At 48.7% G+C, this 24,937-nt stretch overlaps 2 protein-coding genes across 6 annotated transcripts; one reads left to right on the top strand and one right to left on the bottom strand.

Moving 5' to 3' along the window:
- Window positions 1-24: 24 nt before the first annotated feature.
- Window positions 25-18,671, top strand: Sirt3 (sirtuin 3). Of its 5 annotated transcripts, none has more exons than NM_022433.2 (7): window positions 25-176; window positions 4,189-4,377; window positions 4,452-4,684; window positions 5,880-5,980; window positions 12,684-12,845; window positions 17,150-17,359; window positions 18,251-18,671. In NM_022433.2, exons 2-7 carry the CDS (start codon window positions 4,331-4,333, stop codon window positions 18,269-18,271), a joined length of 774 nt encoding a protein of 257 aa, NP_071878.2. In that variant the 5' UTR covers window positions 25-176; window positions 4,189-4,330; the 3' UTR covers window positions 18,272-18,671. The 5 variants fall into 5 exon arrangements, with proteins under 5 accessions (NP_071878.2, XP_006536285.1, XP_006536286.1 ...); NM_001177804.1 differs by lacking the exon at window positions 25-176 and adding an exon at window positions 465-571 and having other exon boundaries at window positions 4,197-4,377; NM_001127351.1 differs by lacking the exon at window positions 25-176 and adding an exon at window positions 465-571.
- Ric8a (RIC8 guanine nucleotide exchange factor A) lies at window positions 18,603-24,937 on the bottom strand. The gene is made up of 10 exons (NM_053194.4): window positions 24,780-24,937; window positions 24,442-24,489; window positions 23,762-24,352; window positions 23,380-23,471; window positions 22,745-22,895; window positions 21,362-21,457; window positions 21,117-21,261; window positions 20,894-21,038; window positions 20,375-20,494; window positions 18,603-20,023 (listed from the first exon to the last, which is right to left on the bottom strand). Exons 1-10 carry the CDS (start codon window positions 24,861-24,863, stop codon window positions 19,903-19,905), a joined length of 1,593 nt encoding a protein of 530 aa, NP_444424.1. The 5' UTR covers window positions 24,864-24,937; the 3' UTR covers window positions 18,603-19,902.

The raw sequence follows: 24,937 nt of genomic DNA, 5'->3' as shown, positions 1-24,937 counted from the left end.
GTCGTCAAGGTAACCGCGTTCTTGACTTCCGCTAAACTTCTCCCGGGTTTCTGGCCCTGCCCTTGAGGCATTAAAGAGTAGAGGTGCCTGGGGACAGCTAGCCACTGACTGGTCACGTAGCCTCAAGCCTGCAGACTTGGGTCCTCTGAAACCGGATGGCGTTTGGCGAGGACTAGGTGTGATGCAAATCGCTCAGAGAGCATTAGTTATCACCCGCCTACTCAAGGAGGTCGAGAGCGGCGTAAAACGATGAAATCTCCCGGTTTGGCTTCCCAACCAATAAGTCAGAGTCCCACAGAGGGAGAAGCTGCCAGCACCAGGCATAAACACAGCCTTCCACACTTCGGGTTATCGTGCGGGGGCTGGGCTGGGCTCGGCCGAGGGAAGGCGCCGGAGGGCGGCACTTGGCCAGAGGGGGGGCGGGAGTAAGAGTGCCGAGAGGGCGGGGCTTGGCTCACGGGGGCGGGGATTCGGATGGCGCTTGACCCTCTAGGCGCCGTCGTCCTGCAGAGCATCATGGCGCTAAGCGGTCGACTGGCATTGGCCGCGCTCAGACTGTGGGGTCCGGGAGGTGAGCCACGGCAGGGGAGACACGGGATCTCGCAGATAGGCTATCAGCGGCGTTTTAGGGGCGGGTAGCTGGAAGCAATTGTGGGAGTAAGGACCCGGCAGGCGCGCCCTTCTACAAGGTTTTGCTGACCGGCCATCACTACCTTCTCCTTAAAGGTGTTTTTCTATGTAACTATTGCAGCACAGTCTTTGAAATATTTTATAGAAGTTCGTTGTATGGATGTCTTATAATTTATATCACCATTTCCTTATTGAATACTTTCTAATCTTGAATTATTACAAATAACGTGATAAATAAACGTGTTTGCACCCCATTTGGACCACAAATTCTCAGTAGACAGCCTTGGGTAAGGTTACGTGGTTTGTATTATTTTGAGACTGGTCTCTTGTTCAAACTGGCCTTCAGCTGGCTGTGTGAAGGAGGATGACCTTGAACTCCGGATCCACCTTGCTTCCACCTCCCTCCAAGCGTCGGAGACTACAGTCACATGCCACCACATCCAGCTGTTACTTGTGTTTTAATTGTCCCCCATAAAGGTTGTGAAACTAAAAATTTTTACCAACAGTCATACTGTCTGCAAAATAGTAACATGTCTCATAGAGTCCTGAGAGTGATCAATAATAGGGATATTTTCAGTTTGAAATAAGTGAGTATATTAAGTTAGAGAGAAATCATCACACTGCATATTCAAAAAAAAAAAAAAAAGTCAGCAGACGTCTATTGGCTATCTTTAAGGTAGCTCGGTGGAACTCCCAGTAAAGAGTCCTTGCCAGAACAGAGTGACCCTTTCAGTGAGGTTTTTAGTAAAGCAACAGATGGAAGTAATATCAAATTGGACACTTGCTACATCTAACAGAAACTGGCAGAGAAAGTTGAGATAGTCATTTGGAGCTCCCAGGTGGGCTGTCCCTCTGTCTGAGCTGCGGGATTTCCTTCCTACTGGAGGGCACATTCTTTTTCTTGCAGATACTTTCCTATACTGGGATAAACTATAGTGACTTCCACTGGAAACCGTTTCCCTTCTGTTCTCAAGGGCACAAGTGTTTTCACTCTTGGGCTGTTTTGCTGTTCTCTCTCTGTCCTTTTACATAGTTAGGGGAGCCAGCCCTCCAGACTTTGGACTTTGAGACAAACATGGGTCTGGCATGAGGGAAGGGGTTGTCGGCCTTGTTTCCAAAGCCATCTTCTCAGTGAGCTCAAATGACGCAAGACAATTTATCAATATAATGTACAAATTTGGACTTTTTTTTTTTGTCTGTGCTGAGTAACAAACTCAGGCTTTGCAATTGTCTGATAGGCTAACATGGCACCACTGAACTACACACCCAGCCTGGAGTCCTTACAGTTTTAGGGCCCACAGTCGTTAGCAAAGAAATGTAATGGAAGAATATTTGGGTAGACAATGGTATAGTCACTTGATGTGGGTGACAACATTTTATTCTTTTCAATAAAGAGTTGTTCATTTAGGCTACGGTTACAGAGCATTTTCTCTACCATACTCGTGAGTGCTGAGGATAAAGCAGGGATCAGAAAAGACACTCTAACTTGTGGAAGCATTTCTAATATGAGATCATCTGTAAGACAGTGTGGCTGTCATAAACCCTAACACAGGAGCCCTGGGATGTTTGTGAGGAGGATGCCTTTACAGAACATTCCTTCTTCTCTTGATTTTAGATTTGGGACTCTTTTGTGACTTCATCCTCTGTAACTTTACAATGTCTTGGGCAGAACTGAATACTAACCTCTGAGTTTCTTCATCTCAGGGGCTTTCCATACCATGTAGATGTACTTTAAGTTATATCTTAAGTTTGTTGTTAGATATTTGGTAAAATTTTGTCCACATGTATGTCTGTCAGTTGCAAACTGTTTGTTTGTTTGTTTGTTTTGGTACAAGTGACTAAAAATGTCTTTTATGTTCCCTGAGTGGTGCCTAGCGGTTGGCAGACACTCAGCAATGGTCACAACTTTTCTTTTGTCCCTTTTGTATTCTCATATGGTTTGTGTTTAAGAGGAGTTCAGAAAATATTAGGGCAAAACCTCTGAGTGCACTGCCCTGGGTGCCCTGTGCGCCAGGGTATTTGATGAGTGAGAGGTGTGTTGGAGCCAGAGCTTGCTTGCTGCTGCTTCTCATTCTTGTTTTTATCAGGAGACCTCTAGGAGGGTTGCAGTGACTTAGCGCGTTGGTCCCTAGGACCCGGCATGGGCTTTGCGGTCAGGCTAAGTTCTAAGTGCCACTTCCGGAAGTAGCCCCCTTGCTTCTCACTGAGCATTTCCTCCTACTGTACTTTGGGTTTATGGTGTGTGCTTGCAGGAAAGTAAGGGTACCCAGAAAACGGGGTGATTTTGTCTCTTGTGTGTTTTCCCAGCTGGGAATAAGGTTCCTTCCAAGGGAACAAAATCTCTTGTCTTAGGCTTCTCAGTGAAGCTGTTGTGCTTTTGGGGGAGTTCTCTTTGATTCCTCTGTCCTGATGGACTAGAGAGAGCAAGTGCCTCTTATCTCCACCATCTTTATGATTAGGCCCCCACAGGAGTTCTAAACTAAAAGGGCCAGGTTGCAATGAGGAAGAGACAGAGACAAAAAGGCAGGCGTGCCGAGAGAAAATCGAGACTGCTGGAAAACAGATTCTGGTGAACGCTCTACTACAGATGTTCTAACAGTTGCTCTGCAACAGCAAGAGGCCACCTAGTACGTGCTCAGATAAGCCAGTGGACCATCAGCTAAACGAAAGCAGGTCCAGACTGGGTCCCAGGGAGCACTCTCATACTCTATCCAAGGAGGTGACACAGACAGTTGGACACAAAGGCCTGTTCTGGCCCTTGGCACTGCTCCTGATGACACCTCGGATGGGACAGGATCATCCATGGGCATCTCACACTGGGTGCCTAGACCATGGGCACAAGGCACAGCTCTTGCTTGCTTCAAAGTGAATAATGCATAGCTTACTGTGAACCCAGTATGAATGATCGTGCCCTGGAAACACAGACTCGGGTTACACGAAATAATCTCACTTATGGAAGGGGTTATACAAACTTCTAGTCTCAGAACAAAAGATAGTCAGAAATTCACTCACTTACTGAATATCAGTGGGAACGTTAGGCAGCAGTAAAATCATCCTATTGGCTTCCGATATGCTCTAACGGGAGTCTTTGCTCCTGGGCTAGTGGAAGCTTGTGGTCTTTGAAGTCAAGACATTCCAAAGGTCTTATTTCATAGTCAAAAGGATGTTAGGTATCCTATCCAGGGGACTAAAGATAGCTCAAGATAAGTTTAGCTCTGGATCTGCAACATTCCAACTCTAAAGTTCCATCTGGCCAGTCAGCTGTGGTTTTCTCAGAGCCCTTCAGCTCACACCATTGATGATGAGAAGCATCAGGGAACCTGTCTGCAAACCTGTCTGTAAATCAGAATTTTCTTGCCCCCAAGTAAATCTCGATTCCTGATGCAAGATGGTTCTGTGCTTTAGTTGGTAGTCATGCGTGGTGGGAAAGTGGTTGTTTGGCTGGCACTGGAGAGGCCATGTCCACCTTTGACGGGGGGAAGAGTCCAGCTGCCCTCACTCTTGCTAGCCTAAGACTGACTGTTGCCTGCTGCCTCTCTCCTGCGCTCTTGCTGTCAGTGTTACAGGTGGGAGAAGGCCCATATCCCTCTGTGTGGGAGCCTCAGGCGGCTTTGGAGGTGGAGGAAGCAGTGAGAAGAAGTTTTCTCTGCAGGATGTAGCTGAGCTGCTTCGGACCAGAGCCTGCAGTAGGGTGGTGGTCATGGTGGGGGCCGGCATCAGCACACCCAGTGGCATCCCGGACTTCAGGTATGCTGCGGTTCCCTTGGGTGTCATTTCCCCACTGTCTTCTGCAGGGCTCAGCCTTTTCCTTCTCTCTGCAGATCCCCAGGGAGCGGCCTCTACAGCAACCTTCAGCAGTATGACATCCCGTACCCTGAAGCCATCTTTGAACTTGGCTTTTTCTTTCACAACCCCAAGCCCTTTTTCATGTTGGCCAAGGAGCTGTACCCTGGGCACTACAGGCCCAATGTCACTCACTACTTCCTGAGGCTCCTCCACGACAAGGAGCTGCTTCTGCGGCTCTATACACAGAACATCGACGGGCTTGAGAGAGGTGAGCCTTTGGCCCCTTGCATGTCTGTGCTTGTTTCTCAGGACTGCCTACGGCCTAGTGTTTATGTCGGCCCTGGACTGTTGCTAGGCAGCTGGTTATGCCTTTACCACTTCTGCATTTGAGGCCACATGGAAACCTCTCTGTAGGCCTGTCTCCTGCACACCTTCTGAGTCCTGAGTTTTAGATGGAACTAAAATTCATACAATTTTAAATCTAGTGTGGATCTCCCCTCTCTCTGCCTCTCTCTCTCTTCTTCTCTTTCCATCTCTTTCTCCTTCCCTTTTTCTTCCCTTCCCTCTTCCTCCCACTTTCTCTCCATCTCTGGCTCCCACCTAAGGAACCCTTAGGTCCTTTCTTCCATTTCCATGTGTGACACATGGCCAGGCCTTGTTCTCTGTTCCCTCCACCTCCTCTTTCACCCTCAGATTATTTTCAGGCAGATACCTCACACCATGGTGCTACTATAGAAACAATGTCTAGATGTTTATGGATATGTCTGGAAGATAAAGCCTTGTTGCAGCATAGCTCTGATGCCATTATTCTGAAGAGCCACCAACATTTCAGTGTTGTCCAAGTCAGTCAGTGACATCTTGGCTCTACTTCACACTGAGACAGCCATGGTTAGAGCCTGCATACCCTGGGGGAGGTGCTGCTGCTTCCTCAAGGTGCAATATGCAGGCCCATGGCAGATCCAGCCACTCTGCCATTCTGTGGAGTGCTGTGGTCTGAAGTAAGACATCACATTGCGGGATAGGAGTCCTGTGAGAAGGAATCTACAACCCAGAACCAGAGACAGTAGTGACCACCCCAAGTTTCCCCCTAAGCAGAAGGAAAGGTTTTAGGGGAAGATAGGAATTTCCTGGCTTTGGGTTTAAGCAGTACAGTTACCAAAGAGCAGTAATGAACTTCATGAGAGCCCGGTTGTTGTTCCGAGGAGGTTCTGCTAGAGCCCACACTCACCTCAAACGTACTCCGTAGCTCAGACTGTCTTGGGGCTCTCAGCTCTTTAGCCTCAGCCTCCCCAGTGCTAGGATTGTGTGCTTGTGCCACCACGTGCAGCTGAGAGGTCCCTTTCTGTTTGCTTACCTGCCATAGAGTTTTTTTGAAATCAGTTTTGTCAAGCCCAGAAGGTGAGCTTGTGTGCTTACATAGCCATCCCAGAGGCTGCAACACTGAGATTTGCTTTGAATTTCAGCATCTGGGATCCCTGCCTCAAAGCTGGTTGAAGCCCACGGGACCTTTGTAACAGCTACATGCACGGTCTGTCGAAGGTCCTTCCCAGGGGAAGACATATGGGTGAGTCACCTCAGGAAATAGTCTCTGCCTTCTGCAATTCTTGGGGGTAGAGGATCTTATAATAGTTTGTTTTGTGCTTGTTTATTTGTTTGTTTCAAAACAGGACGCTCACAGAGGTCTGAAACTCACCAAAATAGCTAGGCTGGTTGGTCAGGCAACCTTAAAGATCCACCCTAAGGATCTCTGCCTCCCCAGTGCTGGGATTACATTATACATCACCATACTTGGCTTTGTTTGTTTAGACAAGGTCTCACTATTTAGACCAGGTTGGCCTATAACACAAAGAGATCCATCAGCTTCTGTGGGATTCAGGATGTGCTCCACCATGCCTGGCTCCCAAACTTTTGACTTAGAAAAATAATACATACTTGTAAAGGAACATAAGGCTGGGCTGAGAATGTGACGCAGCTCAATGGTGGAGTGCTTGCCTAGCATAAACGGCCCTGGGCTCTATGGCCAGTGCTCCCTCCACCCCAAAAATGCAGGTCAGAAATATATAGGGAAAATGAATTCCCCATGGCAGGCATGGTTGAGCACACCTTTAATCCCAGAACTTGGGAGCAAGAGGCAGGCAGATCTCTGAGTTCTAGGCCAGCCAGAGTTACATAGTGTTTGTCTAAAAAAGCAAACAAAAAGAAAGAAAGAAAGAAAGAAAGAAAGAAAGAAAGAAGAAAGAAAGGAAGAAGAAATAAAATGAATCTCTCTCTAACCAATCCCTTTGGCCGACATTTGTGATTGAGGGATAATGTAATAGTCTGTGTTTTTAAAGCAAAAGATATATGTACATATAAACATGCATGCAAGGTTTCTATATAGACATTAAAATATTAAAATTAGTTCATTGATTCCTATTAAATATCTTTTATAAATTCTCTACATTCCTGTTCAGTTTAATGGACATCTTATGTTGACATCTGAGACATGTTTATTCCTTTTGTTACTTAATATGAGGCATTTTTAATGTTTATAATTGTTGCTATTAAAACAACACAGGAAAGGGTAAGGAGATGGCTCAGTAGGTGAACCATAGAAGAGCTAGGCAGGAATGGCAGCCCGCTGGACTCTCAGATTCCTAGAACAAGCTGGTATTTGTACTAGCTCTGCTAAGCACAAAGACCGGTGTTCAGATCCTTTTTGCCCATCCCCTTCTCCTGAGGGCCACTGGATCGCCTGAGACCCCTGGCCCTGGACTCCGTACATTTCACTTCTCCCCAGCATGCAACATCCACCATCTTGTAAAAGTTGGACACAGTAGTATACATGTCTATAACCCTGGGGCTGAGTGGTTCGAGACAGGCATACCTGTAGAGCTCACTGGCAAACCAGCCTAGCCTAACTGATGAGCTGCAGGTGGTGAGACACACTAAACTCAAAAACTAAGGTGGAGTCAAGTGTGCGGTTACATGCCTTTACTCTCAGCACTTGAGGCAGAGGCAGGCAGATCTTGGTGAGTTCAAGGCCAGCTTGGTCTACATGTTGAACTCCAGGAGGGCCAGGACTACATAGAGACCCTGTCTACATACACATGCACACGTGGAGCGTGACTAGAGAAGGTGCTCAGCATCTACCCCTGTCCTCCACACGCATGTATTCATAAGTGGGTCCATATTCATGCATACCGTTCTGCAAGGTCCAGAGAACATGGAGCCAACCACATTGGCTCCTTGCAGCTGGTAGGGATGGTGGATGTTGCATGCTGGGGAGAGGTGAAATGTATGGAGTCCAGGGCCAGGGCTCTCAGGTGGTCCAGTGGCTCCCAGGAGAAGGGGATTAGCAAGGGTTGGCATCCTTCAGGCAGCATCATTTGAAGCCTGGAAGCTAGAAAACATTAATCATAAACGAGCAAGGACCAAAACCACAGGGCAAGATGGAAACAGTGAGACCCAGTGGAGCACATGACTTTCAGGGCAGTGTGTTGAATTCTGGAGGAAACGAAGCTCAGTGGCCGTTTCAGGGGGAAGTGTACATGGCTTTGTCTGCTAGGCACAGGATTTCCCTGCGGTTGGTCTTTGTGGTCTCTCTTGAAGAGAAAGCATGTGTCCTTGGATTGCCTTATTTGTCTTAGTAGGTTTTTCTTATTTCTTGTTTTGAGTGCTTTCTGGAAAATAGGGTTTAATTAGGGACAAGTGAATCTAGTGAGTGATTTCCTGGAATTTGTCCATGGGCTCATGCCACCCACGTTCATGGTGGTTCTTCCCACGTAGTTAACCCTCTCTAGAAACACCCTGCAGGCACCCCCAGAGATGTGCTTTAGCAATTAGTTAAGTCCTAACAGCCAGCAAGGTTGACAGGGAATATCACTGGGGCACCGGCTAGCCAGGTGCAAGCGGTCATTTTCCTTCTTCATTATTGGAGTCACTTCTGCTGGAGTCTGTCAGGTCAGGTGCATCTGCTTTCAGCCGGTTGGTGCTTGGTCTGCATGTATCTGCTCTCCACTTCCTTATTCTTTTAAAGATAAGATTACTTTTGTTGTTGTTGGTGGTGGTGGTGGGTTTTTTTTTGTTTGTTTTGTCAAGACAGGGTTTCTCTGTGTAGCCCTGGCTGTCCTGGAACTCACTCTGTAGACCAGGCTTAGAAATCCACCTGCCTCTGCCTCCCAAGTGCTGGGATGAAAGGCGTGTGCCACCACTGCCCGGCTTGAAGATTACTTTTATATTTTGCATTTATATTCTATTTACTTGTGTGGGTGTAGGGGATACATGTACCACAGTGCCCGAGTGGAGGCCGGTGTGATTGTTGAAATCCTTGGGTTCCGATCAGCCATCTTACTTTGTGTTTTTCCCACTGCTCACCATTCTTTCTTCCGTCCCTTCCTCTGTCTCTTCCTTTCCTTCTCTATTCCATCCCTTTCTAGTTCATCAGCTTGGGAGTTATTATAGTTTGAAGTAAAATGTCCCCACAGGGCTGCATGTTTGAACACCCCATGTGTAGTCCTGTGCTGTATTAGGAAGTTGTAGAACCTTTGAGATCTGAGGCCTCGCTGACAGAAGTAGATCACCTGGGTAGGCTTTGGAAGGCTGGGCAGCTTCTGGTTCTGCCCTTGCTTTCTGCTTCCTGGTTGGCCATAGCACGAACAGCAGCGGCACCCGTTCCCATGTCCATGACTGGAGCCACCCGGCACCGTGATGAACTGAGTCAAAGTTCTGCTTCTTCATCCCTTGCGCTGTTTCTGCGAGGCGTGGGTCACTGCGAGGCGTGGGCCACTGCGAGGCGTGGGTCACTTCGAGGCGTGGGTCACTGAGAGGCGTGGGTCATGCACAGCACTGCCAAGAGAGCCCAGATCAGGGCTGCACAAGCTCCTTGTGTTCTTTTAGTAACAACCAACACACACATGCTCTTTTGTTCACATTTCAAATATGTTTCCTAGCTATTATGGTGTATATTTGTAATTGCAGCACTTAAGGCGTAGAAGATGAAGGATTATGAGCTCAGAGCTAACCTAGACTACACAGTGAAACTCTCTCAGAAAAACCCTCATAAAAATCTTTACGATGTTTCATTGTGGTATGTATAACACAAAAGTCATCATTCAAATAACTTAAAAATATTTACTTTATATGTGTGTGTGTTCCTGAGTGTATATATTTATGTCCACGTGGGTGCAGGATCCCATAGCAGTCAGAAGGCATCGGGTGCCCTGAGACTGGAGTTACAGATAGTTGTGAGCTGCCATAGGTGATGGCAATTGAACTAAAGTCTTCTGCAAGAGCAACAAGTACTCTTAGCTGTTAAGCTATCTCTCCAGTTCCCAGTTTAATAATTTTTAAGTTTAGTTGCAAGGTATCAATGTTCTGCAACCAGTACTGCCATTATTTCCAAAATAATCTTTATCATACCGAGCAGAAACTCCATAGCTGTTAAACACCAGCTTCCCGTAAGCCTGTGGTATGTTCCTTCTATTATCACCTAAGTACTGGATCATAGAGTCACTCAGTCCACATTCTTTTGTGACTGGCTTGTTTCAGATGTACTGTCTTCAGATTTACCCATCTCCTAGTCAGACTCCCCTTCCTTTTTAAAGTTGGGCACGTTTTAAACCTGTATCTGTTTGCCAATGAGTACTTGTGTTGCTCCTCCCTTTTGGTCATGGAGAATGTGGACGTGGTGTGCAGACAACCCTTTGAGACCCTGCTTTCAATTCTTCTCGTTATAGTCCTAGGCATGAAATTGTAAGCGTTTATGGTAAACCTAACTTCATTTTCTGAGGTTTCCTTGAGCTTTCCGAAGAGGCGATCCACTTACATTGTCTCCCGCTCCTGCACTGCTATTACTCTAATGACTTTGTCCAGTGTCACAGAGCGTCGGAGCTTTAATGCTGTCGGGTTGTTTTCCTTTGGTTGGCTGGGCTTTTGGCATCTATCATAGCTTCTCTTGTGTTTTCTTCTCAGGGTTTAAATGTTTTAGCTCTTACATTTATGAATTTGATCCATTTTGAATTATGTTTTTGTGTACAATACATACACAGTTCCAACTTCCTAGTTGAGATGAAGTCAGTCTGGTTTAGAACAAAGAATTACATTTATTTGGAGATTGTCCCCACCCCCAAGGCAGGGTTTCACCGTATAGCCCTGGCTGTCCAGGAACTCATTCTGTAGACTACGCTGGCCATGAACTTCTTTGGATCTTTTTAGTATTATGGTCTCAAAGACGATTCAGGAAGTAGAGAGTATACTGTCTGATGGTGGCCGTTTTCATAGCTCAATCTCAGAGGATTTATTTTGGGGTTGTGACAGGTGTGTGAGGGGTGAACTGTCTCACGTGAAGCCTTGTTTGGCATAGTTCATGGGGTCTGCATATGCTGGTGAGTCCACAGCTCATCCTTTACAAAGCCACATGCTCCATTTAAGGCCTCACAAACAGTGCTGCTCAACGGTGACTTTCTCTCTTAACAGAATTCATCTTTTCAATGCACCTATCTACTGTTTTTAGCACTTTACAATTTGATATTATTATTTATTTTTTGTGTATGGGTGTTTAGCTGGATGCATGTCTATGCCCTGTGTGTGTGTACAGTGCCCAAGGAGGCTAGAAGAGGGTGTCCGATCCCCTGGCATTGGAATATGGGCAGGTTGTGAGCTACCATGTGTGTGCTAGGAAATGAACTCAGGTCTTTTGGAAGAGCAGCCAGTACTTTTAACTTTTCTGTTTCTCCAGCTTCCCCCACGGGTTCCCCTAATGCACTAATGCACTTTGTGACAGGGTCTCACTATGTAGCCCTGGCTAGCTTGGAACTTGCTATGTAGACCACGCTGACCTTGAACTTACAGAGATCCATTTGTCCCTCTGTCCTAAATTCTGGGATTAAAGGTATGTACCTCCATGCCCAGCTTCCATAGTGAATGAAACTATACTCTCCCCTCCCCCAACAATAGGCTTGATATCCTTGAAAAAAAGTATTGATTATGTATGTAGGGATTTGTTTGTGGGCTCTCTGCTCTGTTCTGTTGATCTCTCTGTCTTTTTTTTGTACCAGTATCACACTGCTTGGTTATTGTAGCTTGTAGCAAGTTTTAAAGTCAGGAAATATGAATTAAAAGTCTTTATTTTACACATATATACATATATGTGTGTGTATTATATACAGAGGTCAGAAGGAGGCACTGGTTCCCCTGGGACTGTATTTACAAATAGTGTGAGCCACCGTGTGGGTGCTGGGGATCAAATCCAGGTCCTCTGCATGAGCAGCAATGCTCTTAACCACTAGGATGTTTCTCTAGCCCATGCAATGTGAATTTTAACACATTTTAGAATGGCTACATCAGCTTTCTGTTACCACAAGAAATACCTCAGGTAATAAACTTAGAAGACAAAAGGTTTATCTTGACTCCAGTGTCAGGGATTCTGGCTCATGTTTTGGGCCTGTGACAAGGTAGCGCATTATGATGGGAGAGCGTGCTACAAAAGTGCTCATCCCATGATTAGGAGGGAAAGAGAAAAGAGGAGAAAAGTTATCTTTGGTTCTTTTTAAAAATAATCCATAACATTTAAAATTTTTCTTTTCCTAGATATCTTAAGTTGGCCATTTTTTCCCCTTTTCATTTAAACACAATATAGTTTTATCTTCTGTAGCTAATACTTTCTGGCATCTGTTGGCAGTTGTTTCTACTCATTCTTGCTGAATTTATTCTACTAAAATCTACTTAGCTAGCTATAAAACTTTATTTTACGAGATGTTTCTGTGGCCTTGTCAGAAAGAATACTGCCTCCTTTTCTGTTTGGCATGAGACTTGTTCTAGGGTCAGTTATTAGTAATTGTCATCTACTTTCCCTGTAAGGAGCTGCCTGTGACAGCTGTGGTCACTCCTGACAGTGTCATCAGTGAGTTGTAGCTGACCTCTAGGGTAGAAGCAGAACACTGGTCACTTCAGCTCCAACTGGGGACAGGCCTGTGCTGCCTTTCCCACTGTGTTCAAGACGCCTACAAAGCACTCTAGGGCTGTGGTCCATCCCAGGTGCAACCACAGGAAAATTTGTGGGTAAAACTAGGTGATGTCTAGGACTTGATTTGAAATATTTGCAGCCCCCAACCCCCCCCCCCCCCGCTCCCCACATCTAAGAAATAGTTGACAGAAATTGTTAAAGCCACATGGGGACCATTACAGAGTGAAGATTTTTGGACCTGTTCGACATCTCCTTGAAGAGCTTTTGTGTTTTCCTCTTTTAAAAGTCATCTTCCTCCCCCAACCCTCTTCTGATTCCCCAGGCTGATGTGATGGCGGACAGGGTGCCCCGCTGCCCTGTCTGTACTGGCGTTGTGAAACCCGACATTGTGTTCTTTGGGGAGCAGCTGCCTGCAAGGTTCCTACTCCATATGGCTGACTTCGCTTTGGCAGATCTGCTACTCATTCTTGGGACCTCCCTGGAGGTTTGTTGAAAGGCATGTGGGGATGGGTAGGAGGGCGGTGTGGAGGGCTAGGGCCTGGTTGACGGTGTCACCTTTTCAGGTGAGGAGAGTCACTGGTGGTGACACTTAGGGTTTGAGGACAATGGCTGTGTAGGAGGGCGTAAGGGTGTAGTGAAAGGTTAGCCATGGGGCAGGGCTGAAAGGACTGATCTCGGCACAGAGCTGTACTATGGGATGAAGAGCACATGGCGGCCCTGAAGTGACCTTTGGTGGGAGGAGGTTGGCTGCAGCATCAGCAGTTAGCTGGTACGGGGCAGTCAGAGGACCAGTAGGGTTGGGGTCTGCATGCAGGTATGTCTGTGGCTCTGTATGGAGATGACCACTGATCTGCATCTGAGTCAGAATGCCAGCGAGTTTCCAAAAGGTGTAAAGAGGCAAGACCACGGGCTGGAGCCCATCTGTGTGTAGACATAGGGGCAAAAGGTCCAAAAAGCTCTGTTCAGGAGGCCAGCTGTGCAGAGGCTGAGGTCTGTGCACTCAGCCTGCCACTGTCACTGCGTGATGTGAACAGGCCGGTCTGGTGCTTTAGACCACTAACGTGAGATTCAAAACTAAGGCACCATTGTGGGTGGTGTGTACGGAAGGACGTGTCAGAGTAAATGAATATTGTTGCATGGGCTGTGGAGGGGTGACATTGCAATGCAGCTGTTTAGTGTGAGCCTTGTCAGTGGGTCTCAATAAAGTGGTAAGGCTTTCTGCTTAAGGTTCGGTGGGGTACCCTACAGTGGTAGCAGTGAGGCCAGGGCCATGGAGATCCCACTGGGAGGTCTGATGCTCTGACTTTCTGCTGAAAAGGCTCCTGTGGGCTGTGCTGTGGATTGGTCAGACAGGACTCAGCAAAGTCCCTTGCTGCTGGGGTTGGATGGTCCTGACAGGTGGCTAGATAAATCAGCAGGGGCCATGACTGTGGGTGTAAAGTCAGAGGGTACTATGTCACGTAGGACATGGAAGAGAGTGAGCTACCACAGAACTAGGGTGTGTGTGCCCTGTTCCTATCATGTGGGTTTGAGGATACCAGCTCAGCCAAATACCTTACAAAGGTATCTGGTAGCCAAGGTATAATACCCTAAAGGATAAGGTAGCAAAATGTGGGTGTGGGAAGTAGAGTCAGGAGGGACCTGGGTGAAAGGTGAGCAAGTAGAAGATTCCAGAGTGCTGTCATAGATACAGGTTTGGAAGGAAGGACAGACTTGGGTGGGGGTAGAGGGGCAGTCAGGGGCCAAAGGGTTGGGCCCTCTGGTCTGTGGTACTCAGTATATGGGCCCAGTTCTTCTGATTATGGCAGCTATCAGATAAGGACACTGAGACTGTCAGTCACCTTTATTTTTGAAGTAAAATGAAAATAGCCATTTTTCCTTACTTATAAATGTACCATCTGATTTTGTTTGTTTTGAGACAGGGTCTTTCTACATAGCCCGTCTATTCTGGAACTCACTATGTAGACCAGGATGGCCTTGAACTCACAGAGATCTCCCCACCCCCGCCTCTGCATTCAGAGTTCTGGGATTAAAGGTGTATACCACCACTGCCTGCCAACCATATGCTTCTACTCATTTATGCCAGGTAGTGGTGACTGCCACCAGCACTTTAGAGGCAGAGGAAGGACAGCCAGGACTATACAAAGAAAACCTGTCTCAAAAAATCAACCAACCAACCAACCAACCAACCAAATGTCTCGTTTACAGCAGCAGAGACAAAGTGGAGAATCAACTTTATTCTGTCAGTTTTTATTATCTTAGTCTATGTATGTGGGTGTTATGTCTGCATGTATTTTTGGTGCCAGTGGAGTCCAGAAGAGGGCATCTGATTCCCAGGAACTGGACTGAGAGGTAGTTGTGAGCTGCCATGTAGGTGCTGGGATTCAAACCCAGTTTCTCTGCAAGAGCAGCGTACCCTATCTCTCCAGAGCCTTTAAAGAATCAGCTTTAAAGAACAGTAGCTACTAATATTTTGGCCTACATCCTCATTGGTGTCTTTTCTTGGGGACAAATGGCAGAGGCCACACACTGTGACATGGGTGATGTGAGCACCCACCTGGAGCAGCCTTGCTAGTGCCCTGCTAGTGCTGTGTCCTGTGAGTGTGAGGGCACAGACAGGCCAGGCCTCAATCCACTACCAGTGTGGGGTAACAAATCTGCAGTGTCCTGGATCCTATATTTGCAGAAAAAATAGTAACCTGTTAGATTAGATTGTGGAGCACTTAATCATATAATCTTCTTCTTCTCCTTCTTCTCCTCCTCCTTCTTCTCCTTCTTCTTCCTCTTCTTCTTCTTCTCCTTCCTCCTCCTCTTCCTCCTCCTCCTTCTTCTTCCTTCTTCTTCTTCCTTCTTCTTTCTTCTCCTCCTGCTCCTGCTCCTCCTCCTGCTCCTCCTCCTCCTCCTGCTCCTCCTCCTCCTGCTCCTCTTCTTCCTGCTCCTCCTCCTCCTTCTTCTTCCTTCCTCCTTCCTTCTTCTCCTCCTTCTTCCTCCTCCTCCTCCTTCTTCTTTTCTTTTCTTTTTTTTTTTTTTTCTTTTTTCGAGACAGGGTTTCTCTGTATAGCCCTGGCTGTCCTGGAACTTAAATCTGAACTAGCCAGAACTCTGCAACATTTCCAGTCATAGGTTCTAAGTCAAGAATTGTGGACCTATAAGACAATGTATGTAGGCCGTTGCTTATTGGTGGACAGTAGACAAACAGTAATTTGTGTGCTGTCTGCCGTGGTGACTGTCCATGTGTGTATTTACACCTATGCAGGTCCTCTTGCTGGACAAATGCTGATATCGGTGTATGAGGGTCCAGTTGCTTACATTGTCACCAATATGAAAATGACCCATTTAGTTTTCTGTCATTCTGAACAGTTACAGAGAGGCATGACAGGGCTGGTGATGTGGCTTGGTGGGTTGCTTGCCTAGCAAGCACTAAGCCTGGGTCAGCTCCCGCCACAGACCCTGTGGGGCCTTATATTCCTGCTCATGTTTATGTACCGTTTGTTTCCTCTGCAGAGTTGAATCACTCGCCCGTTTCTCTCAGGGCTGTAATTAGCAACGTAATTAATGTGTATAAAGCATCGCACCATACTTTCCCACAGCAGTTTTATGTAGATGTCAGGGTGGCAGTGCCGAAGTCACCTCTCTCCTCTCACTTCAGGTTCACGTCTAGAACACCTTTTCCTCCTCACACCCACAAGCCCTAGTTTTTCTTTATTTTTAAGAACTTTTCTTTTACATTTGTTTATATGTCTGTGTGGGCCAGAGGACAGTCTGTGAGAGTCAGTTCTCTCCTTCCATTCTGGTTCCTAGGGATCAAACTTGGGTTGTCAGGTTTGGTGGCGCCTTACCCACTGCGCTATCGGCACCTTCTCTAATGTTTAGGAGCTGTTAAGACTCTTTGACTTGTTTTGCTTTTCATTTTAAAAGATATATGTATGAGTGATTGCCTGCGTATGTGTATGATGTATGTGAGTGTGTACACCCTGTGTATCTGGTACCTATGCACAGGATATTGAAGACTCTGGAACTGGAGTTGCAGTTGTGAACTGCCATGTGGTTGCTGGGAGCCAAACCCAGCAGCAAGCACTCCTAGCTGCTGAGACATTTTTCCAGCCCCTTATTTTGATTTTGAGGTGAGGGTCTTATGTGCCCTAGATGACCTTCAATTTGCTGTGTAGCTGAGAATGACCTTGAACATCTGACCCTCGGTCTGTCTCTGACTGCTGGGATTAGAGCTGTGCTACTATCATCCTGGCTCCACAGCTGCTTTGTTCACACTTAAATCTAAAATCCCTTTCAAAGTTCCACAGTGAAAGGTAAGAACTGACTTTTCCCTTTGAGATAGGAGCCAGGCTTGATCTCACCCCTTAATGAACTCATTTTCCACCGTTATTCTTGGTGCAGAAATAGGACACTGATGGGGACCCAGGAAGTGGGACAGTAGCAGGGTGATAAAGGGTACTTGCTCCTCTTTGTCAGGCAAGTATAGGGGAGGCTCAGAGCAGGGCCCCGGCTGTAGAGTGGACAGAGCAGGTAGAAGGACAATGCTTGCGGGCAGAACATGCAGACAGGGGAGGAGGATGGAGTGTGGGGAGAAGTCAGAGCTTGTATTGGCCCACCCAGCAGAAGAGAGGGGCTATGGATGGGAAAGAGATCACCCGACCAGGGGGTAAAAGCCTTTGTAAACTAAGTGGCAGGCTCTTTGTGTCAGTCTCCTGCCCCAAGGTGTCAGTGACTAGTGTTCAATGTCCTGATGTGCATGGTCACACTGCCTCTCACATTTGGGTTATCTTTCAGGTGGAGCCTTTTGCCAGCTTGTCTGAAGCAGTACAGAAATCAGTGCCCCGACTGCTCATCAATCGAGACTTGGTGGGGCCGTTCGTTCTGAGTCCTCGAAGGAAAGATGTGGTCCAGCTAGGGGATGTAGTTCATGGTGTGGAAAGGCTGGTGGACCTCCTGGGGTGGACACAAGAACTGCTGGATCTTATGCAGCGGGAACGTGGCAAGGTACAGTGGCTCTGGCCGGTCCGACAGAGTGCATCCTCTCTGGTCACTGCCCTCAGTGCGTGGCTGGCGTTTAGGAGCGTGGTGCCCCTACAGACCATTGCTTTTGCTTCCTACTCTACAGCTCTCTGCTGGGACATGGTTCTGGGACCTAGGGGAGGGGAAGGGCTGAGAAGCTGACATTCTCTGCTCCCTGCATGGGACAGAGCTAACCTGAAATGGTTTGTTAATCAGTGCCATTATCTAGTATAGCCGGTGGGAATAGGAAGCCTGGGAACACTGCTCTAGGTTTTATAGTACCTGTGAATCACAGGAAATAATCTCCTGTGAGAACCAGGTTATATGTGATTATTATAAAAAGGTGCTGCACTGCCCAGGTCTCACCAGAATATATCACAGCTGATGTTATGTGGCTCTGGGTCTGTGGTCTCACTTTAACTGTCAAAAGCTCCCAGCCTCTTGTGCTTAGCCTGAGCCCTTAATGAAACTGGACCAAAGAGAAGCCTGGCATATTAAGGAGCCGTGGCATTTACTGCTTCCACAGATGAGATGTAACCACCAGTATTGCATCTTTTTGTTCCAAGGCTTGGTTCTTAAGGCTGAATGTACGCAGGTGCCATTTATTAGAAAACAGTCTATGTTTTGTGCTAGGCCTTCTGGGTTCCCTTTTCTTATTCATTTCAAAGACAAAAGTTTGTTCCATAAAATATTTTTTACCTCAATGACTGATCCATGTCTAGGATCTGCTAGCCTCTGTGTGTGATGTTAACTGACCTCTGCCTGTTCTAGCTGGATGGTGCTGGCTCTGTGTGTGATGTTAACTGACCTCTGCCTGTTCTAGCTGGATGGTGCTGGCTCTGTGTGTGATGTTAACTGACCTCTTGTCTGTTCTAGCTGGATGGACAGGACAGATAAGACTATGGCTTCTTCACCTGGGGAAGTCACACAGCAGATCATCCTATGTCCAGCAAGACTTCATGCCTGAAGACAGCTCCAACACGTTTACAAACATGAACCAGACCACAACATGTGGCCTGGACAGTGGTCCTCCGAGGCTGCCTTTGGAAAGGCTGACCAGGGATGTCTACCCTTGGGGCCCCTCCATGTGTGCGCCCTGTCCACCTCATCACTGCTGAAGGTGTAGTGCAGGTGCTGCTTTCTGCAGCGGCCCTTAAGTTATCACGAGGGCAGCACAGCACGCCCGTCGCCAGGCAGGCGATGCACTAGGGCAATCTAGCATGTTGATCGGTAAAGTGGCATCTTTAACTACAACATCATTTCTTGCATGAAATAAACTTAGTATAAAAACTTGGCATCCTGTCTCTTTGGGATAGTGAGTGTTGACAAACTTCAGGTTATGTGGGTGTTCTCCTCCTGGATGACAGGACGGAGCCCATTTGTCCCTTGACTTACTCTCGTGTTCACTCAGGCTCCTCTTCTGCAGTCCCTGGAGAATACCCATGTCCTTCAGAATCCCCATCTGCCCAGCCCTCCCTGAGCCACTTCCCGCCACACTACCCAGGTTTCTTCCAGTAACGATGCTAAAACCAATGGCAGGCATTACTCCGGGAAACCCCATTGAGCCTCCTGTTTTCCTGTCCTGTGTGCAGTCATTACTAAGCACAGGCTGCCTCCTCCTCGGCGCCTACTCAGAAACAGTTCAGGCTGTTTGCCAGGCAGAAGCACCCCATTGCTGTTACGACCCATTTGACTGCGGCTGACAGTATGTAGCCGACCCAACGAGATTCCAGGAACTGGGGTCTTGTCTTCTATCCTTGTTCTTCGTTGACAGCAGATGTGTGGTGATGTAGGAAATCATGAATGTTAAACAGAATGAAATCAGTTTCTGTTTAATAGCCTTTCACCTGACTACTTCACATACACAGTCTTGTCCCAAACTCTCCTGTATTCTGTGCCTCAGAATCTCAGATTTGACTTTGTCTTACTTTCGCCTTCACAGAATTACTAAGCCAGTGGTTGTGACTGAGTTAGTTGTCACAACTAGTGAGGCTTGGGTATGCGGATACTGCAGTGGGTGGCAGCGCCAGGACCAAAAAGTTAAGAAGAGGCCACTAGCCCTGTGCTCAGTGGGGCCAGAAGCAGGAACCATGACGCTTGGTGTGTTTTCTGACATACTTAAACAATTTCAACAGATTCTAAAATGTTTGAAACACAGCGTATGCCCCACATACGGGCTCTGGGCTGGCATCCAGCCCAGTCATGCTTACACCATGTGTACCCTGCTCCATTACCACCCTCATACACGCATGTTCATTTATGTGCCAGGGCAATTCTGCTCGTGGCTGCAGCCACATCCAAGAAACAACTTCACTTGTGGAAATGAAAGGTGGGTTCCCCGTCTTCACAGAGGGTAAGACTACCACAGTCCTAAACACAGGAAACTGGACCAAAGGCAGATGACAGAAATGTGAGGAGGAGAGAGAAGGGCTCCCCAGCTGGAGAGGGGTGTGGCTTCTTGAGGCAGCACCCCAGGACATGTCTGGAAGCAGCACCAGTTCTGAAGGGGAGCAAGGCCGCTGGCATCTTCAGTCAGGATCTGAGTCAGGGTCTGAGGAGAGCTGTCCCTCCATTGTCTCACACATCGCATCTTGCAGAGAAGTGAGGTGACCCCTGGGACTCATCCCCATGGGTTGGATGACTCTGTGCCTGAGGGAAAGCACAGTGCTTGGGGAAGGGACCTTGTGTGCAGGGCAGGGGGCTCTTGCTCATTTCTAGGCTGCTACTTGGACTAGGTTAACTATTAACTAGGCCCCAATCCTAACCACCACCTAACTAGCTTTGAGACGTTAGACAGTCCTTCACCTTCTTGTCATCTAGAAACAGGGCTCAATGCTGACTGTACCTTCTTCTCTTTGCCAGAGGCTTACCTCTGGGGCAAGTTATCTCAAATGTCCAATACAGCCTCACCAGGATCCTCACCTCTAAGCCAGTCTCCTTGGGCTCACAAAACAATCATTCGCATGTCTTCTAGCTACAAGCCTTCCTCATAACACATACCTGGAGAGCTTGTCAAACATGTTCACTAGCTTCATGGCCTCATGTTCCTTCTGCTCCTCTGTCATGCCTTCCATAGGATTAGGCGGCTTCTCCTCCACCCTTCCAGTCACAGGGTTGATGCTACTTCCCAGGAACAGTGCGTGGAAATGGGTTAGTGATGCTATAGGAAAAGTGGCACTCGGTGGGGCAGGTAGTCTCCATCTTCATGCTTAGGGCTGGGTTAGCAAGAACCCACCTTCTTGGTTTTGGTTTTGGTGCTGATGGGACTTCAGGAGGGAGATGCCCCTCAAACACCAGCCTGACAAGTCTTGCCCAGGACCTCCTGGATCCCAGATAGATAGCTCACTTGCTGGGCCTTAGTACACCGAGGACATAACTAGTCATCAGAACACAAGTTCCTGAATCCAGGTCTTATCTATTCCTTATCCTGTCCTATGTACTACTGGTTCGAGCTGGAGAGGGAGTGGATGGGAGAATGGGGGTTATGAGGGAACCCAAGTATACATTAGGGGCACATACCTGGCCTTGGCTTCCCTGTACTCCTCTGTGTCCGTGTCCTCGTCCTCTGAGTACTGGCCCTCGGGTCGGCCCCCAGCCATGAGGCCCCTGGCAGCCAGGAGGCCGGCAGCATTCCCGTAGCCTGTGTACTTGATGAATCGGGGCACTGAAGACCAGGGCAGAGGTCAATGTGTGAATATGGCTGAGGCAGGGGAGGCCTGGGGCTTGGGCTCCCCCAACTCACCACTTTCAGAACATAAGACAAAGAGGAACTCGGCAGCTACTCTCTTCACATCTGTATCCAGGTGTGTCATGAGGCGGACAAGCTTGTTTCGAAGCAGGTCCCCCACCTCAGGCCGAGTCCTCACATCCCTCAGAGGGGGCAGGACCTAGGGAGGCAGCTGTCTCTAAGTGTTGGCTTGGAGCAGCCAGGAGCCAATAAAAAGGATACAGGCCAGATTTCCCAGCTCTGTCTCATTTGCCAAGTACCTGGGCCTTCAGGAACTTCCTGGCAGGACGGTGCATGCGGGCACATTCTGTCAACACGTTCAGCACAGGTGCCACACATTCCTTCAGCCTGTGGGTCTGCAGAAGGGCTTCTGTCACTGACATATGCTCCCCAGGTAAGATGGAGCTACACTGTACACTTCACCAGATGGTTCCTAACAACCTCCTATAAAGAGGCCATGCTGCCGGAAGTTAGCTAAGAGCCAAAGATGGTGCTGGGTGTCAATTAGCTTAAAAAGGTATAGACACATTAAAGCCAGTCATGGTGGTACAAGCCTGCAACTCCAGCACTTGGGAGGCAGGCAGATCTGAAGTTCAAGTTCATCCTTGCCTGTACCGGGTCTATGAGACCTTTAAGAAGAGAAAGTGAAGAAAACCAGACCCACTTCTGGAAAACTTTGTCACCTGGGTCAAACAACTCGCTTCTTTAAAACCAACAGTTACACCTACGACCCAGGGCTACGAACGAAACAAAAGGCATCTGACGCTGTCTGCACACCTGAGGTACACACTACCCTCAGGAAACAGCAAAAGCAAATAACAGATTTCCCATTCAAAGTTCCTCACGGACAGCACTCAGGGGCCAGGCAGCCATTTCTCACCAAGCTCATAGGCGTTGAGCACCCTCTGCCTAGCAACATGGCTCCTCAGATCTAATGAATCTCAGTCTGTGGCTTTCAGCTGTGGGGGTTTCACACGGAAAGGCTGGATCGCCAGCTCTCTGGATGCCCCATGGAAACCCACAGGGGTCAGATTACTTGTGGTTATGCCTCTTTAAGATGCAGAGGGACAGCTGGGGGGTGGGGGTGGGGTGACGGTGGTATCGGTACACATCTTTAATCCCAGCACTCAGGGGACAGAGGCAGACAGATCTCTGTGAGTCTGAGGCCAGCCTGGTCTACAGAGTGAGTTCCAGGACAGCCAGAGTTACACAGAGAAACCCTGTCTTGAAAACAAAACAAAACAAAACAAAACCAAAAAAATGCAGAGGGACAATGTCGCCTCTGGCTGCCCATGTATAGAAACACGAGGAGCCTGACGGTTGGAAGCGGGAACTAAAGGCTTCTGAGAACCACTTAGCAGAGCCACAGAGACCTAAGGGCTACCTTTCACCTTGGGACCCGAGAAGCTTGCTCTCCTCTGGTAATCAGCAGCAGGAGGGCTCACACACACAGTGTATCTGCAGGCTTCTGCGAGGGCCTGACTGAGCGGCCACCGTCTAGCTGCACCACAGAGCAGTCAGAGCAACTGTCCACGATATATCGTCAAGCTGAGTTCTACTCGCCAGTACCAATGGTTCAGAAACAGCAGTCACAACAGGTGCCCGAGCCCCTGGGTGTCCACGTAGCAGGCCCCCAGTCCTACCTGGTGCAGACGTTTCTCTAGGAAGGCGAGGAGGGCACTGATCACATCCATGTTAACTCCCATGAACTCTAAGGATCCTTCGTGGAGCTCCAGGGCCAGAAGCACATCCAAACACTTGAGGGGCAAGTTCCCCAGGAGATTCACCGTGTGGCTGGGGACAGACACACAGAGGCCTCGACACAGTAATTATATTTAGCACAGATACACTCCCTGGCCCTTCTCCTGGGGTACACATGGATGGGCTCGAAGGGTTGCACTGAAAGCAATAGACTATAGGCAAGGGCAGGTGGTACCCCAACTCAAATTTGGTGGGGAGATTCTGCAGACGCTATCTGGGCCATTATGTCTGAGCTGAGATGCCAAACAATCTCTCGAACCTGAGATGAGCAGAGGCACCAGCAAGAGACCATACTGCCTCCGCCTAAGGCCCTGTCTCTAAGTTCATAGCTCTTCTCTTAGCCATACCTGAGTTACCTAGGCTCTCTGGAAACAACACTGGTGCCCCATTCCCCTGATGAAGTCAAAGGTGGGGCCTGGGCCCCCAAGTGCTTCTGATTCACAACTAGGGTTAAGGACTTCTGTACCCATACCTAGGAACTCTTGCCGTCCCCAACATTGTGAGCCCTACCCCTCACCCGTGGAACTCCTCTGTGCGGTCCCCAGCAGCTTCAACCATCACGCAGTGCCGCAGAAGAGTCCCCAGGTACCGGTAAAGGGCAGCATCTTCCTAACCAAAGACAGAAAGGGGCTCCTGTGAGATCGAACCCCTGTTCTTGTGGCCACATGGAGTTGATCCCTAGACGCTGTGCACAGCACATGTGGTGCTTTTGGCCACCTGAAGCACTGTGGAGAATACCCACCTGCAACCCCATGCACAGTGCGGCTCAGGCACCTTCCCTGAGTTCCCGCCTACACCATCCTCTAGTCCTCGCCATATCTGATACCCTGCAAGCTGAGGTACAAAGGGAAGCAAACTGTCCCACCCGAACTGAGTCTCAGCCAAGACTTCCAACCTACCTCATCAACTTCCCTCTTGACAGAGTCAAAGGTGATATTAAAGAGCACTTTGAGGATCTCCATGGCCCTCTCCGTCTCTTGGGCTGGAAGCATCACCGGAGGGTTTTCTTTGGGGGCCACGCCCAGTGTTAGTTCCAGCGCATCAGTCAGCAGGCGTACACCGTGCAGCTCCTGAAACAGTTGCTGGCGCACATCCGTGCGAAGGGCTGTTAGCAGGAAAAGGAGCCTCAAGTCAAAGAACTGGACTTCGTGGGGATAGCTCCTCTTGCGGTACAGTCCCACACGCTCCGCTAGCCTCACCACCAGGCGAGCCTCTGCTGCTAGCATCTGTGCTGTTGGACTGCTGAGCACAAGATTACACAGGCATTTGAGAGACTCGAGGAGGACATCCATGTCTGGGGACTGTGGGATGGGTTCCTCTGAGACGGTAATGTCAGCATAGCAGGCTAGTGCATGTAAGCTCTGGCGGCTGGCAAATGAGTCCAGGCAGCTGCGGTCTCGGGATAGGATTCGGATAGTCTGCAGCCAGGTGACACGGTGCTTTGGTGACAAGCCCTGCTCCAGGACGGAGACCAGTAGCTTTGCGAGTCTCTGTGGGGTCGAACAAAAGTGGTTCCACTAGGCCCTCTTCTTGGGGTCAGCCCGTGCCTGCCCTAGGAGCCCTTGGGGCTGACACCTACCTTCCTGTCCTCCTGCTGGGCATCATCGAAGGTGAAGCTCTGAGAATGCTGCAGGGAGACCCAGGAGGCTCAGATCCACATGCAGGTAGGACCCGTGCTCCTCGAGTCAGAGCAGACCTCTGAAGCAGCATCCATCGCTCTGAACCTTAAGGCAAGGCCCACCCTAGCCTCCCATACACCTGCCCCACCACACGCCACCACAGAGCCACCCGAGGGACCAGCCCACCACCCACCGCCGTGCTCCCTGCCACCACTCGCACGCACACCCCAGCCGAGTTGCGCGCACACCCCTGCTTCCTCTCTTCCTGAAATTTCCTCGGCAGCCGGATGCCTCTCACCTCCCGGTTGAACGACCGCAGAGCTTCTGTCACCGCATCTTCCTCTCCGGTCTCCAAGGCATCCGCAACTGCCCGGGGCTCCATGGCCCCTGGCACCGGGTGCTGGAAGGCTTGGGCTGGGAAGACGCAATCGGCCAAACCCCGGGGCTCCGCCCAGG

This window comes from Mus musculus, chromosome 7 (assembly GCF_000001635.26).
Source record: "Mus musculus strain C57BL/6J chromosome 7, GRCm38.p6 C57BL/6J".
Classification (NCBI taxonomy): Eukaryota; Metazoa; Chordata; class Mammalia; order Rodentia; family Muridae; genus Mus; species Mus musculus.
Note: the sequence above shows the minus strand (reverse complement) of the source record. Positions and strands in the feature narration are given on the sequence as shown.

Coding starts and splice junctions, on each gene's coding strand:
- Sirt3 (NM_001177804.1), top strand. CDS start 475: ATGGCGCTTGACCCTCTAGGCGCCGTCGTCCTGCAGAGCATCATGGCG. Junction 4,685..5,879: donor CATCGACGGGCTTGAGAGAG/GTGAGCCTTTGG, acceptor TTTGAATTTCAG/CATCTGGGATCCCTGCCTCA. Junction 5,981..12,683: donor TCCCAGGGGAAGACATATGG/GTGAGTCACCTC, acceptor CTGATTCCCCAG/GCTGATGTGATGGCGGACAG.
- Ric8a (NM_053194.4), bottom strand. CDS start 24,863: ATGGAGCCCCGGGCAGTTGCGGATGCCTTGGAGACCGGAGAGGAAGAT. Junction 24,353..24,441: donor CCCAGCAGGAGGACAGGAAG/GTAGGTGTCAGC, acceptor TCGACCCCACAG/AGACTCGCAAAGCTACTGGT. Junction 21,458..22,744: donor TAGAGAAACGTCTGCACCAG/GTAGGACTGGGG, acceptor GCCCTTCTGCAG/ACCCACAGGCTGAAGGAATG.